The sequence below is a fragment of the Theobroma cacao genome, chromosome 1 (genome assembly GCF_000208745.1).
Source record: "Theobroma cacao cultivar B97-61/B2 chromosome 1, Criollo_cocoa_genome_V2, whole genome shotgun sequence".
Classification (NCBI taxonomy): Eukaryota; Viridiplantae; Streptophyta; class Magnoliopsida; order Malvales; family Malvaceae; genus Theobroma; species Theobroma cacao.
In genome coordinates this window covers 7744305-7769827 of record NC_030850.1, presented here as the reverse complement: position 1 = coordinate 7769827, position 25523 = coordinate 7744305, and the positions used below count along the sequence as shown (strand labels likewise).

General features: G+C 34.3%; 5 protein-coding genes across 7 annotated transcripts in view; all 5 read right to left on the bottom strand.

The window, feature by feature from the left end:
* The window catches only part of LOC18611919 (DNA topoisomerase 3-alpha), a 30856-nt gene extending 26999 nt beyond the window's left edge, over window positions 1-3857 (bottom strand). For all 3 annotated transcript variants that reach the window (XM_018114193.1, XM_007048418.2, XM_018114196.1), the window contains exons 1-8: window positions 3450-3857; window positions 2674-2852; window positions 2517-2589; window positions 1842-1964; window positions 1620-1741; window positions 1428-1500; window positions 1210-1326; window positions 522-605 (exon numbers count right to left, since the gene is read on the bottom strand). In XM_018114193.1, coding sequence (XP_017969682.1) covers window positions 522-605; window positions 1210-1326; window positions 1428-1500; window positions 1620-1741; window positions 1842-1964; window positions 2517-2589; window positions 2674-2852; window positions 3450-3737 — 1059 coding nt within the window. In that variant the 5' untranslated portion in view covers window positions 3738-3857. The remainder of the gene's footprint in view (window positions 1-521; window positions 606-1209; window positions 1327-1427; window positions 1501-1619; window positions 1742-1841; window positions 1965-2516; window positions 2590-2673; window positions 2853-3449) is intronic.
* Window positions 4778-8330, bottom strand: LOC18611918 (farnesylcysteine lyase). The gene is made up of 5 exons (XM_018126883.1): window positions 7626-8330; window positions 7197-7370; window positions 5973-6332; window positions 5675-5850; window positions 4778-5166 (listed from the first exon to the last, which is right to left on the bottom strand). Exons 1-5 carry the CDS (start codon window positions 8157-8159, stop codon window positions 4899-4901), a joined length of 1512 nt encoding a protein of 503 aa, XP_017982372.1. The 5' UTR covers window positions 8160-8330; the 3' UTR covers window positions 4778-4898.
* On the bottom strand, window positions 9345-13992 carry LOC18611917 (F-box protein At5g39450). Its single transcript, XM_018126877.1, has 2 exons — window positions 11398-13992; window positions 9345-10263 (listed from the first exon to the last, which is right to left on the bottom strand). Exon 1 carries the CDS (start codon window positions 13262-13264, stop codon window positions 11399-11401), a length of 1866 nt encoding a protein of 621 aa, XP_017982366.1. The 5' UTR covers window positions 13265-13992; the 3' UTR covers window positions 9345-10263; window position 11398.
* Window positions 15694-20355, bottom strand: LOC18611916 (vacuolar protein sorting-associated protein 20 homolog 2). The gene is made up of 6 exons (XM_018120901.1): window positions 19974-20355; window positions 19679-19831; window positions 19240-19392; window positions 18428-18511; window positions 16108-16264; window positions 15694-15935 (listed from the first exon to the last, which is right to left on the bottom strand). The coding sequence occupies exons 1-6, from the start codon at window positions 20073-20075 to the stop codon at window positions 15910-15912; spliced, it is 675 nt and encodes a 224-aa protein (XP_017976390.1). The 5' UTR covers window positions 20076-20355; the 3' UTR covers window positions 15694-15909.
* On the bottom strand, window positions 22163-24952 carry LOC18611915 (beta-glucosidase 44). Its single transcript, XM_018117101.1, has 11 exons — window positions 24691-24952; window positions 24515-24573; window positions 24248-24323; window positions 24065-24136; window positions 23829-23916; window positions 23460-23712; window positions 23260-23375; window positions 22858-23075; window positions 22747-22778; window positions 22549-22651; window positions 22163-22456 (listed from the first exon to the last, which is right to left on the bottom strand). Exons 1-11 carry the CDS (start codon window positions 24950-24952, stop codon window positions 22179-22181), a joined length of 1557 nt encoding a protein of 518 aa, XP_017972590.1. The 3' UTR covers window positions 22163-22178.

Genomic DNA, 25523 nt, shown 5'->3' with positions numbered 1-25523 from the left:
CTGTTACATAAACATTTATAATATGTGCATGTCTATTCTTGCATATCCATCTCCCTCAGACAGATGTTCTCTCCAGACAATGTTTTCCATTATTCTTCACTAATTATTACAAGTTCTTCACTTAATTATCCTTTCTTCCCACCTAATTACATCTATAATTCATATTCTTATTTAATATCTCTTTCCTTTTTCTAGAGTTCAATTGCTCCCAACTGCTAGAGTCTCAAATTATAGTGGATGATAATTATATAAGTCCATATACAAGGATGTGTGGAAGATAGAAAGATCATTGTACTCTTTTAGAAGAAAGGAGATAGTTTTAAATTTTTAAAGTGTAAATATATTTGAAATGAGAGAAAAAATAGGAATGATCCAAGTGGATAAAGAGACCTAACTCTTTTAAATCTTTTAAGAGTTAAAGTTGATAGAGAGGCCAATTAAAAACTGCCTCTTATATAAGCATAAATTACTAACACAAGTAGAGACAAGGATTATCTCCTCAAGAGGAAACAGTTACCAACATGCAAATCAGTCCTGCTTGAAAAGCAATCAGTCTCTGTACGAGGATAACTGATAAAACCAGCTTGGTATAGATCTTCTGCCACCTATAAACAATAAAAATGAAAGTAAAGGAGTGATTTTAGCTGGAGAAGCTTGTTAAATAACCAATACATGATTATCTCCACAATTAATCAAAGGAACTCAAAGACAGTTTTCAAGAGTAGTATTTGTCATGATTGGGATCCCAAAATTGTAATATTTAAATAGAATAAGTGAAGGATACAATAAGCATCACTAATTAAAACAATAAAAACAATGAAATTTAGCTTGCTGCTATTGTTATTTACCATTATCTACTGTCCCCAATTCCCTCTCCCACTTTCCCCATTTTTCTCCCTCTCTCACTGGATATTATGTCAAAATTCAGAAAAGTAGTATTTTAATGTATGGCAAAAAAGAAAAGAGTACATATAAATGTGCAAACTTATAAGCAAATAACAATTTCTTCTATCTAGAAACAAAAGCTAAGCAGTCCATTTCATTATTAGTTTAATTTCTTGAGAGAAACAAGTGAAGGAGAAATGAGTTACAGCAAAGACAAGCCCTATCTTAAAAATAAATAAATAAATAAATAAAAAGAACTCCCAGTTGATGCACTTAGGCATGTGTACAAATAAGATTAAGACATGTCCACTTCCAGCTGCTCACCTTCATCGTATGTTCAGAACTCATACGGAAATATCGTGAAGCACGCTTTTCAAGCTCAATGGTACTCAAAGGATATGGAGGATACTTAAGCTTTTCCTGGTGTCGAACTTTGGTAACCTATAAGACAATTATAATGAAAATTTCGATTATTCACTAAGAGTTGTTTCAATGATCAAAAGTTGGAATTGTTCTCAAACACTTGGTTTAGCACAACTCACAGTTGCATTTGGCTCCTGAACACACATTTCATAAACTATAACCGCACAAGTGTGATCAAAAAGATGTCCACGCCTGAAAATTTAGAATGCCATTAACTCTATCCTTAAGACCGCTTAAACGAAGGGAAAGAAATTTAAAATAAAAATATATATATGATAAATCACATGACTGCAGAAAGCTTGTCAACTTACATCCAATTGAAGGTAGCAACACCTTCATCTAATTTATGAGAACAGTTGATTGTCCAAAATTCTTCAGGCTCATGTGACTGTACTTCCCAATACCGCTCCACAACAAAGCCGAGTGTAGGGAACTGCATTGCTAAAAGATATAAGACACAACATGGACAAGCATAGGGGCCATAGAACTATAAATCAATATATGTAATCTGATGTTGCCAATTATCACCTTACCTGACAAGGACCATAACTTAGAACAAGATTTCTGTCATCTGTAGCAGAATCAATAACAAACTTATCTCTCAACATCATAGTCTGAAATCTGGTGAAGGAAGCACCAATTCGTAGATCTATTTCCTGATAAATTTATAAATTTCAATTTTTGTTCTCTGTAGATATTAATAAATAATTACAATGACACGAGTAAGATGAACACATAACATTCTTAAGTATTCAATGTAAACCAATTGGCAATAAATGGAGAAACCCACTTGAATATACCCCAAACTTAACTGATGTAGAACAACACTCCTCACATGTAGGCCCAACTTGAAAACAGCAACAAACTGCTTACCACGTAAACAACTAATTCTAGAAACATAAAAATAACCACTTGGGAAACAAGCACCTTGGCTTCTAACAACATGTGAGCATCCTACATAAAACAAACTGATGGCTGGTAAAGAGGCTTAACTTACATTGAAGACCACAACAAACCCCAAATATAACTAATCTAAGATAACACCACTCAACAAATGTATCAAAATAAAATTTAGGAAATGCATGAATAAGCCATAAAAACTCCTTTTGGTCTTTGTATGTAAGCTATTTGTGGAAACTTGTAAATCAAATTATTATCAATCAATTATGAACTCGTAGATTTCTCCCACAATAGGGGAAGTTACTTACTTGCCTAGCATCTACTGCATCAGAAAACCATGGATTTGGATCAACAAGATTCTGCGTCGCATGATGGATTTCCCTGGGATTTCCAACATCAGACTGCATTAAATCTAAGCCGAAGAGGACAACTAATGAAAAAGAACAAACATTAGTCTTTCAGAACCTCTCAATTAATGCAGAGAATCGTGCCCTTCGTATTGTCAGATGACAATTCACTGCTCTGCAAACATCAATAACCTCAAATGCAATGTTTTCTCCTTCTCTGTCACAATCAAGCCACAGAACCAACCACTGGCACCTCCTAGCTTCCTCCTCTAAAGTCCTCTTAATATCCATCTTATCCTAAATCATCAAAACTCCAATAAAAGAAATAATTCAGCAAATAAACATAACTTAGCACAATAGAAACCAGAAATTATGGAAGTCTCAAATACAAAGAAAAAATCTAGTTAATTTTGCTAATTACTTCATTTTTTTCCTTCTAAGGGCAAAAAGTGCGTTTGCATACTGTTATGGGTGGAAATTATACTAAGGGCACTACGGTGATTCCTTCAACCTTATATATTAATATATATGATAAGCTTGTCGACCTTATTTTCACTACTACTAGACTAGATTTTCTTTATTTTTACACTTTACTAACTAGATCATCGGAGAGTTAGACGGAGTCAGATTCCATTGTTGACATTTTTCATTGTCCCCTGCTTAAAGGAGAAATCAGTTTTTCACTTCAACATTTTGGTGACATAACAAAAGCTCTGATTTTACTTTTTCCATATATCAATCAATTTGAAATATCTTAACCTTTTAAATATTTGATCAAGTTTATTGGAATATGATTTTTATTTTTACAATTTAATTTTGTTTTTTAGCATCTTTTAGAAAAGGCAAAGAGTAAATTAGGGGGAAAACTTAAAAAATGGAAGAAAGAAGGGAGACCTCAGGAACGTGTTTGCGAACGGGTGCGTGGTAGAGGTCAGCAGGGTCACAGGAGTGCCACTTGCGGAAGCGGTCTTCGAATTCGAGCTCCATTAAGTGGCCCGTGACGGAGGTGAAGAGCATGTGGCAGGGTTGGCCCCGAACCGAGTAATTGAACTCGAATATCCTGTTGAAGCGGGACCGGCCATCGCGCACTCGTAGGCCTTGGTTCCTTGAGAGAATACCCGACACCGACTTCGCCACCGACGGCTTCTCCGCCACGTTCAGAACCTTGATTGTCCCCGACATTGGGAAAGTGGAAGAGGTTTGGAAGGTCTTTTCCCAAAATAGCGAGAGGGAGTTTCAAAGGATGGCTTTCCCGCCTTTTGAGAAGCGGAGGTAGGACGGGTCGGGTGGAGGTGGTGTTAGTGGTTGCCCCAATTGATACACATTTTCACAGTCCAAGAGGTAAGTCATATATATTGTATATTTAATTCGGGTATCAAAATAAACATTTCAATATAATTTGAGTATCTCATATATAATTAAATCTTATAATTATGAAACCTTGGTTTACTTCTTCAATTCATGAAAACATTTATATAATTATGATAGATAATTTTAAATTTGTTTTTACAATTATAAATTATTTTATACTTTAAATGCATCTCGAACATTTTAAATTTGATGTATGTTTTAATTTTTTTAACATAAATACTATTTATCATGTAAGTAGTTAAGGCAATTTGCATATGAATTCTATAAAACATTATTATACATCATCACATATTTTTTTATTTAAAACATGTCACGTGATTATATTCTTAAAAAATTAATTAAGTATTACAAAATTTATTAATCGAATGTTGAAATAAGTAATCATAATTTAATAATTATATGGGATATATAATATTTGATTAATTAATTTTCAAAATTATTATTGCATGGCATGTTTAAAAGACATATGCTAACTTGAAATAATCGAGTCATAAAATCTTTTCAAAAAATAGAAACATGCCATATCATACATGCTTATTCTAACCTTTGTCATTTGTTAACAATAATATGATAATAAAGAGTAAATTTCGCTTATGATTGCTAACCTTTTCTTTTTATGCCATTTTATTCTTTAATCTTTGAATTATTTTATTGAATTCTTAATTTTTTTTAAAAATGTTTTCATTTTGATCCTTTCATCAAATTCTTTGGAAAATTACATAACATCCACAAATTATTTCATTAAAATTGATATCTGCTTTGTAGTGAACATTCTCTTCACCTTTTACTTGGACATTTTTCTCAATCACCTCCAAATGCCAACGCATTTTTTTGACAAAATGCTCACAAAATACTCAGAAAAACAAAACAGCTCCACAAGGATTTTACAACATGGGCAAATACTGGTTTGTCTTTGTATATTCTACAATTTGATTTCACATTATTCATACTAATATCTACATCAGCTTTAAGTTACAAGTCCCAGTGTGATGTGTCTGCAGCAGGACTAAAGCTCTTCAAATTTGATGAATCCATGGAGGCTTCACTAAAATATCTTGACAAGATGAGCCTCGCTACATTCTCAGCTGCAACAGCACTTGTCTCCATGGTACTAGCTGCATTCTCAAATGCATTCACGTAGTACAAATGTTGACTATCCAAAATAAACGGTGCAAATACTTCAGGTGCTTCGTAATGAGGATAGGCTCCCCAGTTTATTCGAATTGTATGCAGCCTTGCACTAACAATGAGAGCAAATGACACCCATCAGCATCTAATAATGCAAAGGTTCTTGAATCAACGTGTAAAGTTCAATAACAAGGCCTTGCCATGCCTTTTTCACACTTGTAAGAGTGTGAATCCTAAAACGAATTTACAGTGACTCCTACTTCTCCAAATTTAAGACAAGGGGGAACTGGGACAAGGGAGAAAAAAAACTGGTTGTTTCCCTCGTGCATTAACACTACTTACATCTCAGCTACATCTATGTCATGGATTATGGTCTAATTAAAGGTCCCAATCTTAATAAAGTATCTAAGAAGCAGGCCCAGATACTTACTGCAAAACTACTATCTAAAAGAAAGAGCACAAATCACATTAACAGAGCAAGCCATATGACAGAGCATATAGCCCAAGTCAATAATCATGCTACAAAAAGAACTTTAGGCAAATTGTTTTATGAACAATATGATCCCTTTCCCAGCACTTACCCGTGAGGTTAAAAGTTAATGATTAATAGAAAATATTACCTAAAAATGCTATCCAGCAATGCATCTGCCATTGGTTCTCGAGAGAATATTTTGTAAGTTGCATCTTTTTCATAATGTTGCTTGAGAACTGAAATGCTTGAGAATGGAAGGTCAGGATCCTCTAACGTGCCAACGAGTTCTGGAATCTCTGCAACAGCTTTCAGGCCAAAATATGCCTTGCCAAGAGAAAACACAAACATTATAAAGGAACAAAAAAAGCTGGTCAGAACGATAAGAAATCAAAGATTAGTTTAGAAGTGCACATGAGAAAGCAATTAGCAACTCCTAAAATACTTACTGGATTCAAGAGGCCTCTCACAAAAGTTGCGTGTGTATGCTGCAGGTTCCTCTCAGGAATTGAAATTGAAGGTGTGAACTGGATATTCACTTCATCAAGGGGTGTAGCGACCACAGTGATATCACATGAGTAACTGTTTCCTTTCGTGGAGTTAAGTTCATAATATTCTCCAAGGTAAGAGATGGATTGTATTTCTTCATTCAGGTGCAAAGAAACATCAGAGCTATTAATTAGTCCAGCAGCCATCTGCCAGTTCCCTCCTTCAATGGACCATAATCCTCCCCCAGATCCTGCCAATGAAACTGCCCCAGCAAGTCCACTGACATAGACACTTTGACCATAATTGATTCTTGTTATGACCTTCACCATGCAACATTATTATGACTTGTTATAACTTCTCAACAGTCAGCCTATTTGGTGCCAATTTCAAATTATAACATATATTTTTTTATGAGCTTCAAATTATAACATATTGGTTTGACTTTCAAGCCATCCCCAAAACCTTAGCTAGAATTAGAAGTCAATTTTCCAAATACATCAGAAAATGCCTCCCCTGAAATGAATCCAACAGAAAAGGAACAGATAAAACTTGAATTCAGCATATCTAAATTTACTAGATAAGATCTGTTTGCTAGGGGAATGGATATAATGGACTCCCTCCAATCGAATGCAATGGTTCACACCTGTCTTGTTGCTGTCTTTAGAGCAAATTTCATACAAATAGTTACAAGTAATTTAAAGGAAAGTAACTTTTACTAACAGAAGCTAGGTCACTTCAATAAATGAAGCAGCTTCCAACAGGTTCATACATATATGGCTCATGGAGTCTGCAAATTATAGTTGTCCAACTGCACGGATTTCTATTAAATCAGAAACCACATTGCCTAGAAGAATGCAACCTTAAATAACCAGGTAGAGTAACCACAACCACTGGACACATTAAAAACGCACTACAGACAGTGATCTAACTCTCTACATGTACTTGCATCAAGCTTAAACCATATAGGCACAGGTCAGTGCTTCTTTTTTCGGTCATTGGGTCAGTGCTTTTGAGAGTGTAAAAAATGCAACGTCAAGTTGCTATAAATATATATTGGAGCTAATATTCCTCTACTAGGTGAGAATTTTGTCATAGTTCTTTCCAATTTTTTGGTTCAGGACTTGTACAATGCAGTTCATGTCACATAGTTAATGCAATAATCCAAGCAACATAGAAATTCTTACAGTGATAAGCTCCTCTATCAATAAAGGACACAGCTTGATGTCAATGAGTTCATCTTGCAAAGTTCGAGTTGTGAGATTATATAAACCAGCCCATTTAAGCATCTCATCCACAGTCTCAAAAACAGGCCTCGTTTCAGGCCGTTCATAGTACTTCAAGAAGCTATCCACAGTACTCTTCACAACAACAACACATCAGTCTCACATTAAGGAACAGAGATCACGCAATACAAAGATAATCAAGACTTTATTTTCATCGTTGCCTACTTTGCTTTTACTATTTACTGTTTTTTTTTTCCTCCAAAGGGAATGATATAATCCTAGGAGTGCCAAAGAAAAAGCACAAAAGAATCCTAGGAGTGTAATTTTGTTTCCTGTAAGCAAGTTAAAGAAAGAGAGGCGATCATAGAATTGAAGCAAGTAAAGTCAAACCTCAACGAAGCTGTTCATCTTGAGAAGGGAGAAGCCGTAGCGGAAAAACAAGTAGAAAGAATTTACAAAAGAAACAATCTTCTGCACCACCGGGAACTTGGAATCAACTTGAAGGGTTTTGAAAACAAACTTCTTCCCGTCCCAAATCCCAAACGACATCGAATCATCGTCCTCCGAGGAAGGGGGTGGTTTGATCTTCAACCCGAGAAGCTTCGTGTAGTTAAGCGCGTGGTAGTTCTTAGGGTGAAGAATCGAAGCACCAGCCTCAAAAGTCTCCCCGCCGATTGAGACAGTGGCCATGCGACCACCGACGATGGACCTACGCTCGAAGATATTGATGATTGGAGGGTTGGGTTGGGTTGGCGTGGGGTGGAAGTAGTGGCGGAGGAAGTGGGCGACGGATGAACCGCCGATGCCACTGCCGACAATACAGACGGTGGGCGGAGGTGGGGCATTGGTGGAGATGCAGAAGATGAGAGGTAGTAACGAAAAAATGAAGAGGATAAGGAAACTGAAACTGGGTTTGGAAGACATGAATTCTTTCTTTTGAACTGCTTCTTCTTGTTGTTAGATGGTGGAATACATAAGGAGTGCTAATCTCAGTCCATTTCCATGGTGGCAACTGGCAAATGTTATAATACAATGGACGATGTGGTTGAAGCTCAGCAGCCAACTGTGGCTTTTGCTTCAGCTCAGCACTATTTTATAAAAGTCTACGCAATTTTTTAAAGGTTAGTGGTAATTGCCTGGTGGCTGTAGCCTGTAGTATGGTTAGTAGTTAATGTTGAGACAATTATAAAAGAAAATCTTGAGATAAACAAGAATTAGTCTTTCGTTGTACTAATTTTCTTCATTCTTTTTAGATATTTTAAACTTATGTTTTTTTGTTATGTTCAAATTTTTTTTTTTTTTACTTTTTGACATTAAACATTGTTGGAATTTTAATTTAAAATATATTAAAATTAATTTGTTTTAATCTCTGTAATATCAAATGGAGCGAACACATATTTGAATACTTAATTTCAAATTTTATTTTGAGATTATTAGACATATATACACTAAAATAAAATAATTAAAAATCACTCTACGATTTACAATCATTTTAGATTAAGATTTTTTTATTAACACAATATTAATTTACTAAAAAATGATAATGTCCTATTTAATCTTTATACTTTAAAAAAAATCTAATGTTATACTTATATTCAAAAAATTTAACGTATTATTCAAAATTTAATTTCGTGTATTAATTTACTTCAATATGTAACATTATTAACAAAATATATTAACGTGAGTTTTAACCAATCAAATAATATATATATATATATACATATTGATTGATCAAATGAAAATTTATGTATCACATTAAACATATTTTAATCAATGAATTGCTAATGCATCTAACGGACACTTTTAGTTGTTATTAATATTATAATGGTGTCATTAAAAACTATAAAAAATATATAATACTCGTGGTTTCTAAATTTGACACATATATCACAATATAATTTTAAAAGTAATTTATTTATCTTTATATCTTTAATGTTATAATAAAATGATAATTCTATCGGTAATTTCATCATTGTTAATATTTGTATTAAATGTAATGTTAAATGTCCATTGAGGAGACGTGTGTATGCGTCCAATCAATTCCTTAGTTTTATAATAAAATTATTTTTCTAAATACAAGTGTCCTAAGTCTAATGCAAATGCCAAACAATCTACAAGCATCAAAAGGTTTTGCGTTTAACCATGAAAAATAAGCTGACGAAACCAAATGGTTTTGCTTATGCAAGTGTTTGACGGTAGCTTCCTTATGGAACCTGCGTCTGCATGAACATAAGCCTTGTAATCACGGTTGGATAAAATTCACAAGTAGAATTGCAAAGGTAAAGAATGTAGAGTTCTATGCTGTTATTACATACACACATATAGCATCTGTTTTCTCTCCCTCTTGTCGCCAGTTCAGCTTGGCAAAATTGGTCCAATATCCAGGTATAATCCTATAAAAGGTAGCTGCCTTGGATGATTTACGCCATTGATCAAAACCCACCATACCATTTCATTTCGTTTCCTCCAATCTACACAACAAGAAACTTCAACGGGTTGTCCTTTCTCAAAGGAGGTACCCGGAGAGAGAGAGAGGAGAGGGAACAGGAGATGTACCTTCAATCCCAAATGAGGGTTCAAACAAGATATGAAGAACTGCAATTCAGGGGGTATAATTGTATAAACCAAAGGTCCAAAGAGAAAAGGTTACCACCATAAAACCAAGCACTGTTTCAAAAATTAATGTGGAAAACTTATGCCATATGTTTGGAATATGGTATCTCTCTCTAGTAGACTACCACACTTCATTATCTGCTTTTAACCACAACACCTTTACCTGTAGCACAAGAATAATCAACATCCTGACAATCCGTTTTACCCAACACAATGAGATAACCTTCATGCTGTTTCAGAGAAATAGTATTTACATCACTTCGGAAACAAACTGAAATCTGAGACTCTTGAATTGTTAGTAGCAGCAAACTAGCGCCCAGCTCTATATGATGAAATCAAAGCAAAGGCATAGCAACAAAGCTTGAATATTTGCAATTTATTCCAATGCCCATTGGTGCCCTAAATATGCTTTTGCCTGCCAAACAAAAACATGGGAGCAGCCTCAGAGGATTATTTGCAAAGCATTCAACAAGAAAGCAACTCTAATTACATTAAAACTAGCATCTCTTAACATTAAACCAGGATGCAGCCCATACTTCAAAGAGAAGGGAGGTAACTTTTATAAAACAAAGCTGTTGTACTCATTTTAGAGGTTCACAAAACTTGTACTTAGTAAAATCTTCTTATCTGGCCTGGACAATATCAAGGACTTTTTCTCTTTGTTTTTTCCCTTGCATATACTACACAATATATGAATATATGAGAATGACAGGAAGTTGGATATAAAATGTAGATTCTGCACCTACAAAACTACAGCATATAAACCTATTACATTCCAAGTAAAGTGAGAAACAAACGCAAACAGAAAGACTGCAGAGCTGAAGCAACATGGTGCTTGTTTTGAGGAAAAAGAGGATTTTAACAGTTAATGAATCATTATTCTCAAAAATTTCCAAAGAAAAAGCCAGGTTATATTCATAAACTACCTATGAAGCCATACTTAATCCACTTAAGTCCTAAGAAGAAATTTAGTCAAAACATGGTAAAATAACAATGCAAATCATATGATACACAAATCAAGAGAAAGTCTAGGCTTTGGCGAGGGGTTACAACTATATAAATAGCATGATCATATTGGTTATCAACTGAACAGTTCACTATCACCTCATTAGGCAATTAATTGATTATATTTCTCCAAATAAACAAGACAAACTCTAAAAGGGCCTAGGTCGGCACACCACAATTATTTTGAGATACTCAGAAAGTGAGAAAAACTGGAAACAATTGTAGGCATGCAATTGAAAAACTGATAGCAATTATTGAAAAGTAAATAGCATCTGGAAACTTATGGTATTTACATAAGACAATGTTAGTTGAGTTGCTTATTTAGCCCTCCCACTCAACCCACCCCTCACCCCACCAAAAAAAAAAAAAAACACTCACTACATGTTGTTATTGTCATGCCAAATAACCAAAAATGAATTTCCTAGTTGATGCATCAAGTATAGCATGACTGTGATAAATAGAGCAAACACATGGCAACATTAAATATCTAAGGGGGGTAAATAAAGAGCAATTAAAACATTCCTCAAGAGGACATAACACAAACCTTACTGACGATGAACAGTTGAGGTGTTTGAGAATCCAGCAAACACATTTGAGTAGGACTTGGTCAAATATGAAAAGTTGGCAATTGGAGGTAGAGCAGGCACCCGCTCACCTTTCTTCAAAAGCTCTTGCAAGTTGAGCCTTTGCAGTGTCAAGACAGGCCTTGATTCCTTCCAAATGAAGGCAAGAAGACCATTTTGAATAATAAAAAGTGTGCCAGGCTTTGAGCCAGGATATCTAAAACCATATCCATTTGCAATACCCTCTCCCATAAACGCATGCTTCACATTCACAGGATGTGAATCTGCATCATTATCCCAAGGAAATGGATCCAGTGAAGGCTCATCAACATTCACTATGAACATTGCAGAACCATTTGGGTGCAGAACATAGTGGGTGCCTTCCAATATTTTAGTTGCAATGAGAAGCCGTTTTCCCTCTGTCTCTTCATAGGAGAGCAAAAGAAAGAACAGAGCTTTTCCAGGCTTGTCTTCAGTAGGCCTTCCAGGAGGCCAACCAAATGTTCCTCCCCATAAACCAGCATACTCTTGATCTTCCCTTGGTACCCGCATGGGCAGCTTGTAAAGAGCAAACCGTGTATCATGCATATTTGGCCAAGCTCGATACGATGATAACCTCACTGTAGAGGCATGTAATGTCAGCCCTATAGTATCCCCTGACTTAAGAAATTCATGAAGTTGAGCATGCCTATTCTCACTACTAGAAGAATTACATTTTGAAATTGCTCGACCACCATTGACGGAACTAGACTTCCGAAGAATTTGTTTAATGCTAGCTCTGAAGTACCCACCTATACTTTTCCTATTGTTGCCGCGCATCTGACCATCATCTCCATTCAATGAATTAGAACAAGAACTAGAACGGTCAAGGCTCTTTCTGATGTCATTGAGTTCCAACTGAGTAGGATCAGCAGGCATCTCAGTACTCGGCTTCAAATCTGTGCAATCATGATCACAGCCAGACCTATACATTTGCAGAAGCAGTAATCTTCGTTGCGACAAAACCACCAAATCATTTTGAAATTTCTCCACATCGTCCCTCAATCGAGGAAATAGTGGCCCACTTACAGAATAAGGAACTTTTTGACGAACTTGGCTGGTGACAGTCTCAAGCAACTTTCTTCTGTCAACAAAAGCCAACCGGGAAAAAGGAACCATGGTCCCACTCTGTCCTAACACCCTCTGTGACCTTGATAAATCACTATTTGATCTACTAACCTTTCTCGAAATCTCCTCATTGGAATGGTGAACAATGCTCTTACTAGGGAACAACTTACATCCATTCCTCGTTTCCCTAGGCTCAACCTCAAGCAATAGCACATTGCAATTCCTTTCAACATATTTCACAGAACCAGGATAAAAAAAGTCACATCCTTTCTCCCTACCATGCAGAAAAAATGTGGTGGAACCATCAAAATCCCCAATAATTTCAAACACCGGTGCCCATAGAATGGGGCCATCATCAATTCCTAAGGGACCAAGCTCTTGTGGAATTATTCGACATCCAACAACAGAAACAAAACCAGGCATTACATAGACTACATTGCCAAGCTCAGGATTCTGGTGAACCCAAATCCCAATTAATGGCTTTACACTAACAAGGAAGCGACAAAGCGCCTTATATGATGATACACCTTCCCTCCACTCCACAAGGTCCCTTGTGGGCACGATCCCAACCTCATCACATTGACTGAGCCAAATCTTTTCAGAGGCTACAAGTGCACATAGACTTTTGCAACATACACTGAGATTACATATGTCCCTTGGCAAAAGGGACCGAGATATCATGGCAAATACATCATCAGGTAAAGCAAGAAACAAACTAGAACCACAAGTTTCAGGTAACATAGTAGTATCTCACTTATTTGATCTTGGATTATCAAGAATTTTTCCGAACTGAGCTACAAATGAATATTTATGGAAAAAAAACAGTACTTCTGAGTCTATAAATAAATAAATAACAAACAATTAGCAGAAAAATTAACAACAAAATCAGAATTCAGAGCCATCATGTTACCCAAGATTCTTTCTGCTTCAAATCAGGCCTTCAAAAAGAATGGGTTTGTGATTTCTCCTCACTCTACAATTATTGGCCGAACAAGCTGGAGACGGATATTGAATTGGGTTTTCATAAACTTCCCCAAATTAAATTGGGGTTGGTTGGTTTTTTTTTTTTCCCCCTAAGAATCTACTATTCTTTGCATCGATAACGTAAGTTAGATAAAAAGAAAAAAAATAGCTGAGCTGCTCACAGAAAGGAGATGGATGATAAAACGTTTGACTAGGGTGAGTTCTCAAGTCGTCGCCACTACTAAAAAATCAAAAGTTGAAAGCACCTTTTGCATTTTTTTTTTCGATCATCAAGAAAATGAATGATGAGAGCCCGAGAGCAGGACAAAACGATAAATGAGAAGAAGAAATGGGGAGACCGGAGAGAAGGAATAAGGCTAGCTCAACTTGAGGGTACCACTCTGAATCTGAAGCCCTGTTGGGCCGTTGCCAGTCAGCCAACTAATGTTGAATTTTTTAGCTTAAAGTAGAAGCCGAAGCCCCTACAAGTGCCAAAGACACTCTCACAATATTCTCGCACTGTTCCCGGTCCAATTATTGTTGACTCTGCGGAACATCTATAAATTCTCATTGGTTGGTGGACCATGCTATACAAGCTTGGTGCGTTTTCCATGAGAAGATGGAAAATTAAAAATTGAACATTAAATTTTTGCACCAAAAATTAAATAGAATTTCCTCAGTAATTATGAATTTAAATACCATGCTGCAGTTACAAATTTAAATTTTTATAAAATAATTATAAAATAATTACAAAAATAATCATATTATATATATCTTAAATTTAAAAAAAAAATTGACTGTCATCACCAATTAACTTCTTGATTTTGTCGTTGCATGTTTGAATGTTACATAAGGAGCGATATATTCTAAGCTCTAATTCCTTATATTTAGAGCAACTTAATGTTTGAAAATTTCTTGATCAAAGCTAACGTAAGTTTGGGTCAAGGCCATAATGTTTATTGGCTTCAAATGCCACCACGTTTCCAATGTTTGGTATTATATGTGTGTGACAGCAGCAAAATTGACTATTTGAATTGAAACATGACGTTGATTTCATTTCTCTTTCCTGCTTTAATTAAACTATATATATAATATATAATATATATATATATATTACATACAAACATTGATAAATTAAACTCAAATTCAATAAATGGAAATTACTCGTTAGAATTCATCCAAAACATAATCTTATCCTCTTAAAGAATTTTAAATTATTTTATTATGGGTAGTAGTCTTAACTTTACTTTGACTAAACCCAAGATGTTCCAAAACAGTCTAACCTGCCAACAATCCCCAATCTGTCCATTTCTACACATTGGAAAATTACTAGCCCCTGCAAGTTACATCTGAATATTTTAATTCAATAATAAATACATATTATATATATTCTTTAAAGTTTTTATTAATTATGATAATTTAAAAAAAAATCTTCTAATGCCCAACATATAACTGGGATAATACCTAACAAATATTTTGTATTTGGTAAAAAAAGAAAAGAGAAGACCAAGTCATGAAGCATTATTATTTATGAAGAAGCATGGTACTATTTGATAATCTGACAAACACTTGATTGGAGGCAGGCTAGTGTCCCGTCTAGCGTTAGTGACATAATTCTTTTTAAACGTGCATATTGGAAGAAAATGACCGTTGACCTCCGACCAAGTCCTGCTATTTACGTTTGTGGAATTGTAATGCGTCTACTATTAAATTTGGCAAAGGCTAATGAGCAATGACAGAAGTGGCCAAAACCGACCCGACCCACAAGGCATGCCCAAACCAACCCGATTTTAATTGTGAAAGTCAAGGATCCAATACCTGACCGCAACCCGTATATGATCTTTCATATATTATTAAATTCCAGGATTCATTTTGTCAATGAATAACTTTGCGGAATAGCACCAAAGAATAGAAGTAATTTGGAGCAATTATTACACCAGTAGAATCTAATCACTACTCATTAATAATATATGAACAGGAAAATGCTGTTAACAGCATCCAGAAATGAGAAATTCTTGTCAGCAAGGAGTTCCCTGTGATAGGGCGTCCACTTCCCACGCTTATACGTGAACGATGCAATGTGGCATTTACACTAGCTTAACAGTTCAAACCTTATCCAGATAGATGAAGCACATTCAGTGCATCCAAGAAATTAATGTGCCATCTGTGAGCAGGACTCATGGCGAGCACTACACTAAAGATTTACATGGGCAGAAAATAAGCAATTTCAATAAGCATTATATGATCAAACAGGTATTTATACAGATCTGTACAAACTGACATGGAAATAATTTACCACCAAACTCAACCCATCACATAGACAATTATAGAAAGAACCAAATGAAAAGACGTGAATCAGGCAGCTGGGAGCTGTTCATTAATAATGGCAGGCTGCTCATGAAACAGCCACATCGTTTTCTTAATCATGCAGGCAATGGTTCCTCCATAACTGCATTTTCAAAAACTGTCAGGCGTTTGAAAGTCTCAATCAAGTAGGGAGTGCATGCATGTGTGATGTGTGTGAAAGCATGGGCACTTTGGAAGTGAGTGTGAGAGAGTGAAAGAGAGTGCTTGTGTCGGTGCATGAATGTGTAGAAAGAAAGAGAGAGAGAGGCAGAAACCTCTTCTTTTGGTGGAAACTTCAGCTGAAGCAATTTCATCATCATCTCTAGCAGCATTGGAAGCAACTGGTTTCTTGGTTGGCACATTAGGAAGATCCAAATTTTGTTCTTCAGATGGTGCTGTGGTAGGCACTTCCGGCATATGTTGAACAGCCATCTAAACCAAAGATACAGTTTGACATTCAGAAAGATGGTTGAGGGTACAATGTCATATGCTATGAAACAAAATTAAATCCCGAATGACGCATTAAACAAATGGCGTTCACATGCTTATAAACCACCAAAAAATCCCTTCTTTTACATAAATAATCAAATCAAAAGGAAGAAATAAGCCAAGCTTAACATAACCAAAGACATAAGGTCTCATGGTTCAACATATAATCTCATACTAAATTTATCTCTGAGCAATAATCAGAAAACTATCATGATATAAACAAAACTCAAATGGGCCAAAGGGAAAGAGAAAAATTTATATAAAGCAAAAGCCATCCTACTCTTTATTTATTAGTAAGCACAAAAATGAGAATAAAAAAGATACATATCACAGAAGTCCACAGCCCCTAAAGACAGCATTGGCAATCCCTTTTATACTAATTAATATAGAATAACCTAAATATTCTAAAATATCCTAACTACTATAAAAATTACAGTTAACTTGATAAAATATAACAAATAACAAAAAAAAGACCTAGAAAATTCAATCCTTCAAATGCTTCTTTCCATCCGCCATCAATAGGGTCACTTTAATGTTTGGGGCATTAACTTGTCAATAAATTCAAGTTTTGTCAAATTGGATTAGAGATCAGTGGACAAGCCGTTTAAGTTGGACAAGCTTTTGTAACGTCTAGTCATGTACACTAACCAGAGGGTAAAAGTAACGAAGATCACTTTTTGGAATTCACATGACAAACATGATAAAGCTCTAAAAGAAGAAATCGATTTATTATTTATTAAAGGTTAAGGTCTGGTTGTGTAGTGAATCTTAACTAGCCCCAAGGTTTAAGACAGCATTTTTTCAAAATGATAGTGTTGCAAACATAGTCCATAAAAATTGAAGAGGAGAAACATCCCCATCCTTGCAAGATTTCATGGACTCAAAAGATGATGATGAAATTCTTATTAGTTCAAAACATTTACTGCAATTTAATATAGGTAATGTCTACAAAGATGAGGTCTGGCATAATTTTTATCAACATGGATGCAGTGGCCGTAATAATAACTCCTCAAAGGGACAATTAGGAGCTCACATAGCATCCATGAAAGGAATTAGGTATGATTCATGTGTTGTTTGGAAGAATTGTACAGGCTGATAAAGATACTCATCAAGTGAAAATTAAAAAGTTGCTTGATGATTTTGAGAATGCAGAAAGTGAAGAATTGTAAGACAGGTTGCCACCAATGAAGGGTATAAGACATTCTATTTATTTAATACCCAGAGCAGCTTTTCCAATCTAGCAGGTTCTGGATGCCACCAGCAAATAAAGCAGAAATGTGCAGGCAAGCTAAAAATTTAATTACTAGAGGTTTAGTCTGAAAAGGTATTGTTGCAGCTGAGTTTTTTTCACCTCAGATGTGATGCGATAGTAAAAATTGTATGTGTTACATAAAAACGTGTGTGTGTGTGTGTGTGTGTGTGTGTGGTCGTGCTATTGTAGAAGTAATGTAGCACAACATTGCTCATTCTATTTTTCAAACAAGTAGGTTCCGTTAAGGGGTATTTATGTCTTTTCCGTTTATTTTCTTTAAGTTGTATAGCATGGTTGAAATTGGATTTATTTCAAGGGCTAGGATATTTACTTCTAAGGTCTTTCGCAACTTGAATGCTAGTATTACTTTTAATGACTACTTTCACTTTAGGATCTATGAACAGAACAGATTGTTCTCTCTATTTCCCAGCACTGGAAACCAGAAGACCAACCTTTTGGTGTATTTCACCTCTATTCCTCCCTCTCTAATTTCTCTTATGTTTGTCTGGTTTCCTTCCCACATCAAAGAGGGTAAAAGCATTGGAGAGGAAAATGATAAAATAAGTTAGGTAACTGTTGCAAGTCATAAAAGTTTTAGTGTTAATTTATACATTTCTTATAAAATGACTATAGTGACTTTTAACCCCTAGATCTAAAGGATTTTAGTATTACAAAGCCTAGGGCCATTTTTTGCATATTTGTGGAAAAATTCATGAATTAATACTCCTATAAGTTTTGTTTAATTAATTGTAAAAATTAAGATCTTCTGTGAGCACCACCTAAATGTTCAAACAAACCATAGATTGTTACTCATTCAAACGCAATTTTATGCCACTTATAACTGAAACAAATACCTGAGTTTCCAAGGTCTCAAATTCTGCCAAAATCTCCTCTTCATCTTCTGCTGATAATTTCTCTCCCAGTATTGCATTGATTTCCTTCAAAATCACAAATATGGCAGCTCTTTTTTAGAAAAAAAAAATGAATAGAGAAGAAGCTGCAAGCCCAAATGAAGAGGAAATGCTCAAGTTAAGAATTAACAAACGCAATACCTTTTGATGGATAACAAAAAACCCGGATTGACAAAATAATCACAGAAAAAGGAAAATATAAGTGATTCTTACAAAACAGGATAACACATGGCTTATTCTCCATTTATAGCATAATTGTTTAACAAGCAGAAGCATTACATGTTTATAGGCTTTTCAGATTACCAATGTCATTCACCGATATTTAGAGGGATATCATCTAAAATATTAAACCAAAACATATCTAAGAGAAAAAATTTGACAAACAGCATTTTGAAAATGACAGATGTACGTAATGCAACCCCGTGCAGACTTGAATACTGCATCTTAGTGACAACATGGTAATGCAAGTCTAAATTTTTCTGTTCTCAAGACTTCAAAACCCTAAACCTAGCTTGGCATGCCCCGATTTACATGCAACTAGTTGATGGCATGATAAACAGCTTTATGTAAAGCAGACAAATACTTGCAGACAAACAAAGAAGAAGAAGAAGCAGAACAGAGTGGGACAGAGAACAAACAAGAGAAATCTCCATCAAGGAACATAAGTCATTTTAGAGTGAGGAATCAAGCAAAAGAGCAAAGCCCATTATGACTTAAATGGAATCAAGAGAAGTAAGAATTGAAATGACACTTACATCTTGATAAGCCTTAGCCTCTTCGGTGTCATCCATTAACTTTTGGACATCCTCTAGGTTGATCTCACTTTGTATTGCCTTAATTGCATTGTTACCTGATTTCAAACTCTCAAAAACTGCTTTTTGCTTGCTTGCTAGTTCAATATCTGCCAACTGAAACAAAAATCTGTGTTTTAATCTATCTACAGCATTTTTTTAACAGTAATACAAAAACCCAAAAGCAAGGCAACAGAACAGATCCATATGTTGATGCTAGCTCTAAAATAAAGACATTGTAAAAGATTGAGTGGATATCTGATCAAACTATTATACAATTTATTAATAAAAAAATATAGCATTAAACAGTGAGAGATCGATTGAAAGAATTTAAATAAGGTAGCTACATTTTCAGAAAACAAATCAATTATCAAATATACTACGATAATTCAGTTTCACTTACTTGTTGCTCGACATTAATAAGCCACGTGTCAACTTGCTTCAATAATTCTTCCTGGGCTTTCTTCTTCTTCAATGCTAACAAAGCTCTATCCTTTCTCTTTTCACGAATCAAGTCTCTAGCAGCTTGCTTTTCAGCTTCTATAACAGCCTCAAGCTAACAAAGAGGAGAAATTAAAAAAAAAAAAAAGAATGAAGCTAAAGGTAAAATTACAGAAATTCAACCAAAAAAAAAAAACCCAACACTGTAATATTTAATTACAAAGAAATAAATGAGAAGAGAAAAAAGAGAGAGAAACCTGTTGTTGGTATTGACCCAGCTTGCGCCTCTGAGTCTTGAGGGAGAGAATTGCTCGATCGACTTCGGTGATCTTGGGTTTCTTCACCAATAAATTCCCCATCTATTATTGATTAATTGCTCGATCCACGTCAAAAACAAAAAAAAAACCCTTAACCCTCAGTTATTCACTCGTCTCCTTTTCTGGCCTCTCAGGCTCCGAGGTGGAGAGTCTGCCTTAGCGGCGGAGGCGCCTTTTCCGACTATTTTTCTTTCTCCGATTAGCCAATCTCTCTTATTTCGTTTCCTGATTTCGCATCGTTTCCGATACTTTAATTTCCCTGACCCTGTCTAAGCATGTGTCTTTTAATATTAACATTATATCTAAGGAATTTGGTTAAACTCATTATTATTAAATATTTCAATATATTATAATTTAAAAATAAAAAATATAATAACATTTAATATTAATACTATAATTATTCAATAATAAAGAATATTAACATTTAAAGTTCATATCCTAAGTCAACATTAATGTCAAGATTTTAAGATAACTTTCATGATAAGTATCTTTTATTATAATATTTGAAAATGGTTAATTTTATTAAAAATATATATAAAAATATATATATATTTGAAAAGTATCTACTTTTATTAATTAGTGGGATATACAAAACACTGAAAACAGGTTCTTGCAAACCTGTAGCTCTTTGCATTGAGCAAAAAATAAATGCAGAGTTACCATAGCCTGTCCATGCCCAGCGAAATCAAAACAAAGAAGCCTATCCGTACATGAACAGTATTACAGATATCGTATTCCCCCTTGATTCACTCATCTAATCTACCTGCGTCTCTGTGATTCCTCGGCTGGGTTACTCTTCTGTGCAATTTTGTTGAACTCCTTGGCTGCTGACCAAAAACAAGTCTTGTAATCTTGTTATCCCTCCTTTGGCTAAAGGCATCTACCTCTCCATTAGCAGAACGTGGAGGATGAGAGATCTCCCACTCCTTCACCTTTGCCAACAGTTGGGAAATTTGTATAACCTCTTTTCTCTTTCTCTATGAAACCTCATTTGATTTACGCACCCATTTAATCACGTTGGATGAGTCACTCTCTAGGAAGAGTTTGTGAGAGTTCACCCAAGTTGAAGCCACAAAAATCAAAACTGCTTTTTTATAAAAATATATTTACTTTTTATAATATTATTTATCATGATAACCCTTACATATTTATATTAATATTTTAACAATATTTATTTTAATTTTATATTTTTACATTCATTTTTATAAATTTAAATTAAGATTTTTAAATGATTAATTTTTATTACAAGTGTTTTTATTTAAAGTTGAGTAACTAAAATAAAATTTTTTTAAAATTAAGTGATCAGATGAATAATTTATTTTTTATTTTTTATTTTTTGTTTTCAATTTCATCATTTGCAAAAACAAAAATTTTGAAGTATCAATGAATCAATCAAATAGAGTCTTAATTTGAGTAATTAAGAGTGATGCAATTTTTTTTAATTTTTAGACAATTCAATCCATATTTTTGAGATGTTTTACAACTACTCATTGGGTTTGTAACGGTAGAAATACATATTTTATTTGGTAGTCTTTACCATTCTAGCTCATTTCTAATTTTAATTTCCTCTTGAGTTTGGTTTTGTTTCTTTCTTTCTTTTTTTTAGTAAAAATTGACTTGCCTGAGTTCATCATTTGAACATTAAATTAAAATATTGTATATCCTTTATCTATCATAAATCTTATAGGGTTTATATTCCGATTCTCCAAATATTAATTGTGGAAAAAATTAATAATAATTTATATTTTTATATGTTTTGACCAAGGATAATTTACATTATTTAAAATTTTATAGCTTCCCTGTGTTGTTATTTTGACTGTGGAATAAGCACTTTAAGTTGTGAACGAAGTAAGTCATGAAACAGTGATTCTTGAATACTATTTGTTTTTATGTTTTGAGAATACTATTTCTTCATAAATATTTCTCTTAAAGATGTTAGATATAAGTATAAAATTAATCTAACCAGTTAATAAGGAATTCCACAAAATTAAAACGTGCCTCACAGAATAATATTATATATTACAGAAGCTCTAAAAGATATTAAATGTTTTAGATAAAGATATAGAAAAAGATAAAAAACAGGAGCATTAAGAAGATGGGAAAAGACCTGAAAAACCTAACAAGATAACCTTATATATGTGTATCCTAGTGCTTCTTTCTCTCAAGCATTTGTTTGAACCAATGAGCTGACATCTTTGGGTACCTCTTGAGAGTTTTGAAATCAACGTAAACTATGCCAAATCTAGAGCTGTACCCCGAAAGCCATTCAAAGTTGTCAAGCAATGACCAAGCAAAGTAGCCAGTGACATTGGCTCCATCATCCATGGCTCTCTTCAATTCCTTTAAGTAGCTTCTATAATAATTTACTCTCTCTCTATCATACAATGCGTCAGGAAGCGTGACATTGCCAGGGTCATCCATTCCTGCCATTGATCAACAAATTAGAATCAGATTCAAACCTTGCTTAATTAGTTAATAAAAGCTTTTCAAGCTGGTAGAGTCTTTGCTGCCTTACCATTTTCTGCTAGAATTACATTGGGGTTTCCATAACGCTCTTTTATATATGTTACAGCTTTGTACATACCCCATGGAACTTCGTACAGCCATTGAGAGTAAGCCTGCAGTTTTTTTTTTTTGTGCATTAATATTGCAAGTCAAATATTAAAGAATTTGGCAAAGTCAGTGATGATTGCAAGAGGGTTAAAAGATTTACCCGACGACCAATTGGGTTTCCCGTACGTTCATCTGTTGATTGCAAACACAAACAGGTAAGTAGTCCATATTTTGGGTCAAAGAGATAGGAAGGGATGATCAAGGGACTTACGAGCAAACCCAACATTCCAATCCTGTTGGTAACCAGTCACATTGGGCTTAGGCTGATGCGGGTCATACATGTAGTAAGAAGTGTATTGGTTGATACCAATAAAATCAAAGGAGTTTTTCACAGTCTTGACATCACTTTTGCTGAACTTTGGAAGCCTTTCTCCCACAATTTCTTGCATTGTTCTTGGATATTCTCCATATACAAGGGGGTGCAGGAACCTGCAAAATAGAATTCACAAAAACATTCCCTCCTTAGATTAGTATAGGCAGGTCTATTTTGGGGCTCTGGATGTCTTAATGTTTCATTCATTTTACTTTTATCATGAGTCCTGTTTGAATCTTCACAAGACAAGAAAAACATATAGACAGGTTGCATTTCTTAGTAAATATTCAGGAATTTTACCATCCAACATGGAAGTCTCTTGCTCTCTGTGCTGCATAGTTGTCAGCCTTTCCTCTTGTTAGAGGTTCATACCAAACAAAGTCCAGGAGGATTCCAATTCTTCCCTTCTGTTTAGGCTGAAAGAAGCAAATGAAAATCATTCTGATAAGTATTAAATTATCAAAGAACCAATTAATTGAGAACTTCAAAATGATCACTACCTGATATTTTTCGCGGTATCTTTTAGCAGCTTCAGCATGACTTAAGATCAAATTATGTGCTGCAATATAAGGCTCGGTTGCAGAGTTTCCAGCAGTACAATTTCCAAATGGCTTTGAGCATCTATTAGGAGGATTGATTCCATTGTCAAATCCAAGAGCAGCCACCACCCTTGGTTCATTGAATGTCATCCAATTCTTTACTCTATCACCAAATGTCTTGAAACAGAAATCTGCATAGTCAGCAAAATCTTTCCTGCAAGATTCAAACAGCTTTTCAAATCATTGTAAATATATTTTACTGTTTAGACAATTTTCTGAAGTGATGATGGCCTCTTTCACTTGACAAAAAGAGGTTGTCTCTCCACTTACACAACTTGGTCACCCAGCAAACCTCCATATTTCTCCTGAAGTGCAAGTGGGAGATCGTAGTGGTACAAATTCGCATATGGAGTAATTCCTACATATAGATAGTAAGAGGTTACATTTCATCCAGTTTACAAAACTACAGATAGAATACAAAACCTTTGAGTCTAACGTAGTGGTGGACACATAAATTTCGGTTATGCTCAACCAGTAGTCTATATATAGTATTGAAATTAATATACCTTTCTCAAGCATGGAGTCGATCAATCTATTGTAGTAGGCAACTCCCTTCCTGTTTACCTTTCCTGTCCCATCTACATAAACGAATAAATATGAGCAACAATTAGTCAAAAATTGGAATGTGTATACAAAATGTTATCAATTTAATGGAAAGTTGATATAGACATGGTAGATGGTGTATGTACTTGGAAAAATTCTGGACCATGAGATCGAAAATCTGTAGGCATCGAAGTTCAACTTATGCATCAGATCAACATCTTCCTGCAAACAGGAAGAGTGACAAATGGTCTTAGAATCTTTTGAGTTGTCCCAACTCTCATGTGATGCAGAGATGAGGCTGACATAACGTGGTGACAGTCCATATACCAAGCTAGATCTGATTGCTTGGCTTTTCTTACAAGGTAAAAAAAGTAAAGTGCTAGCTAGCATTGGTGGAAGGGGAAAAGCCATACCTTGTAACGATGATACTGATCCACAGAAACTTCACCTGTAGCATTATTTACAATATTTCCTGTTGCATATATCACATCTCTTCTTTTAGCATTAGCATTTAAAATCTTATTCAAATTAAAAACCAAAAAAAAAAAGAAAGGAACAGGATAAACAATCATATCATTTAACATTTAACCTGGAACTTTGACAAAGACATCCCATATACTAGGTCCTCTACCCTCTTTGCTAGCCATTCCTTCAACTTGATATGCCGATGCCGCCGTCCCAAACACAAAACCCTCCGGAAAACTATCTCTGCTCAAGCCTCCGGTGTCCAACCGCTGTTTCTCTATCTGTTTCTCAACATTAGACCATGCGTCATCGGATGATGCATTTACATGCAAAGCAGTGATAACCAAAGTGAGTGACAGCAGCAACAAAATTACTAAGGTTTTCATGGTGACAAGGCTTTTGGTTTAAGTGAATAAAAAAACCTTGTTATCAACCTTTGTATTTATAAGGTGAGAAATATTTTATAAATAACAGAAAAATAAATTAATTTCAATCAAAGTTTGATATTGTAGAATTTTACTAGGATCCTTTATTTGGATATGGGATAAAATTGAAAGATAAAATCAAGTAATGAAATCTAATCTGCTTAAATCAAGATAGAAATTTTATTTTTTTTTATATCTAGTTAAATTAATTATAAATAACATATATAATAAAAAATTTAAAAAAATTATATTTATTAATAAAATTAAAAATTATATGACATAAATTCAAAAGATTATTTTTTAAATTTAAATTCTCAACATGTTCCTTTATAATATATATTTTTGAATAAGAATGTGTTTTTCATATTATTTATTAATTAAAAATAAAAAAACATTTAACCTGAAATTTGATTTTTTAGAATTTTTTTGTTCAAAGTTTAAATCTTAAAAATTAAGATTCATAAAAATAACTTATCATTTAAAAAAATAAAAAAAATAAGTTTTTAATAATTTAATAAGATAAAATTTTAAA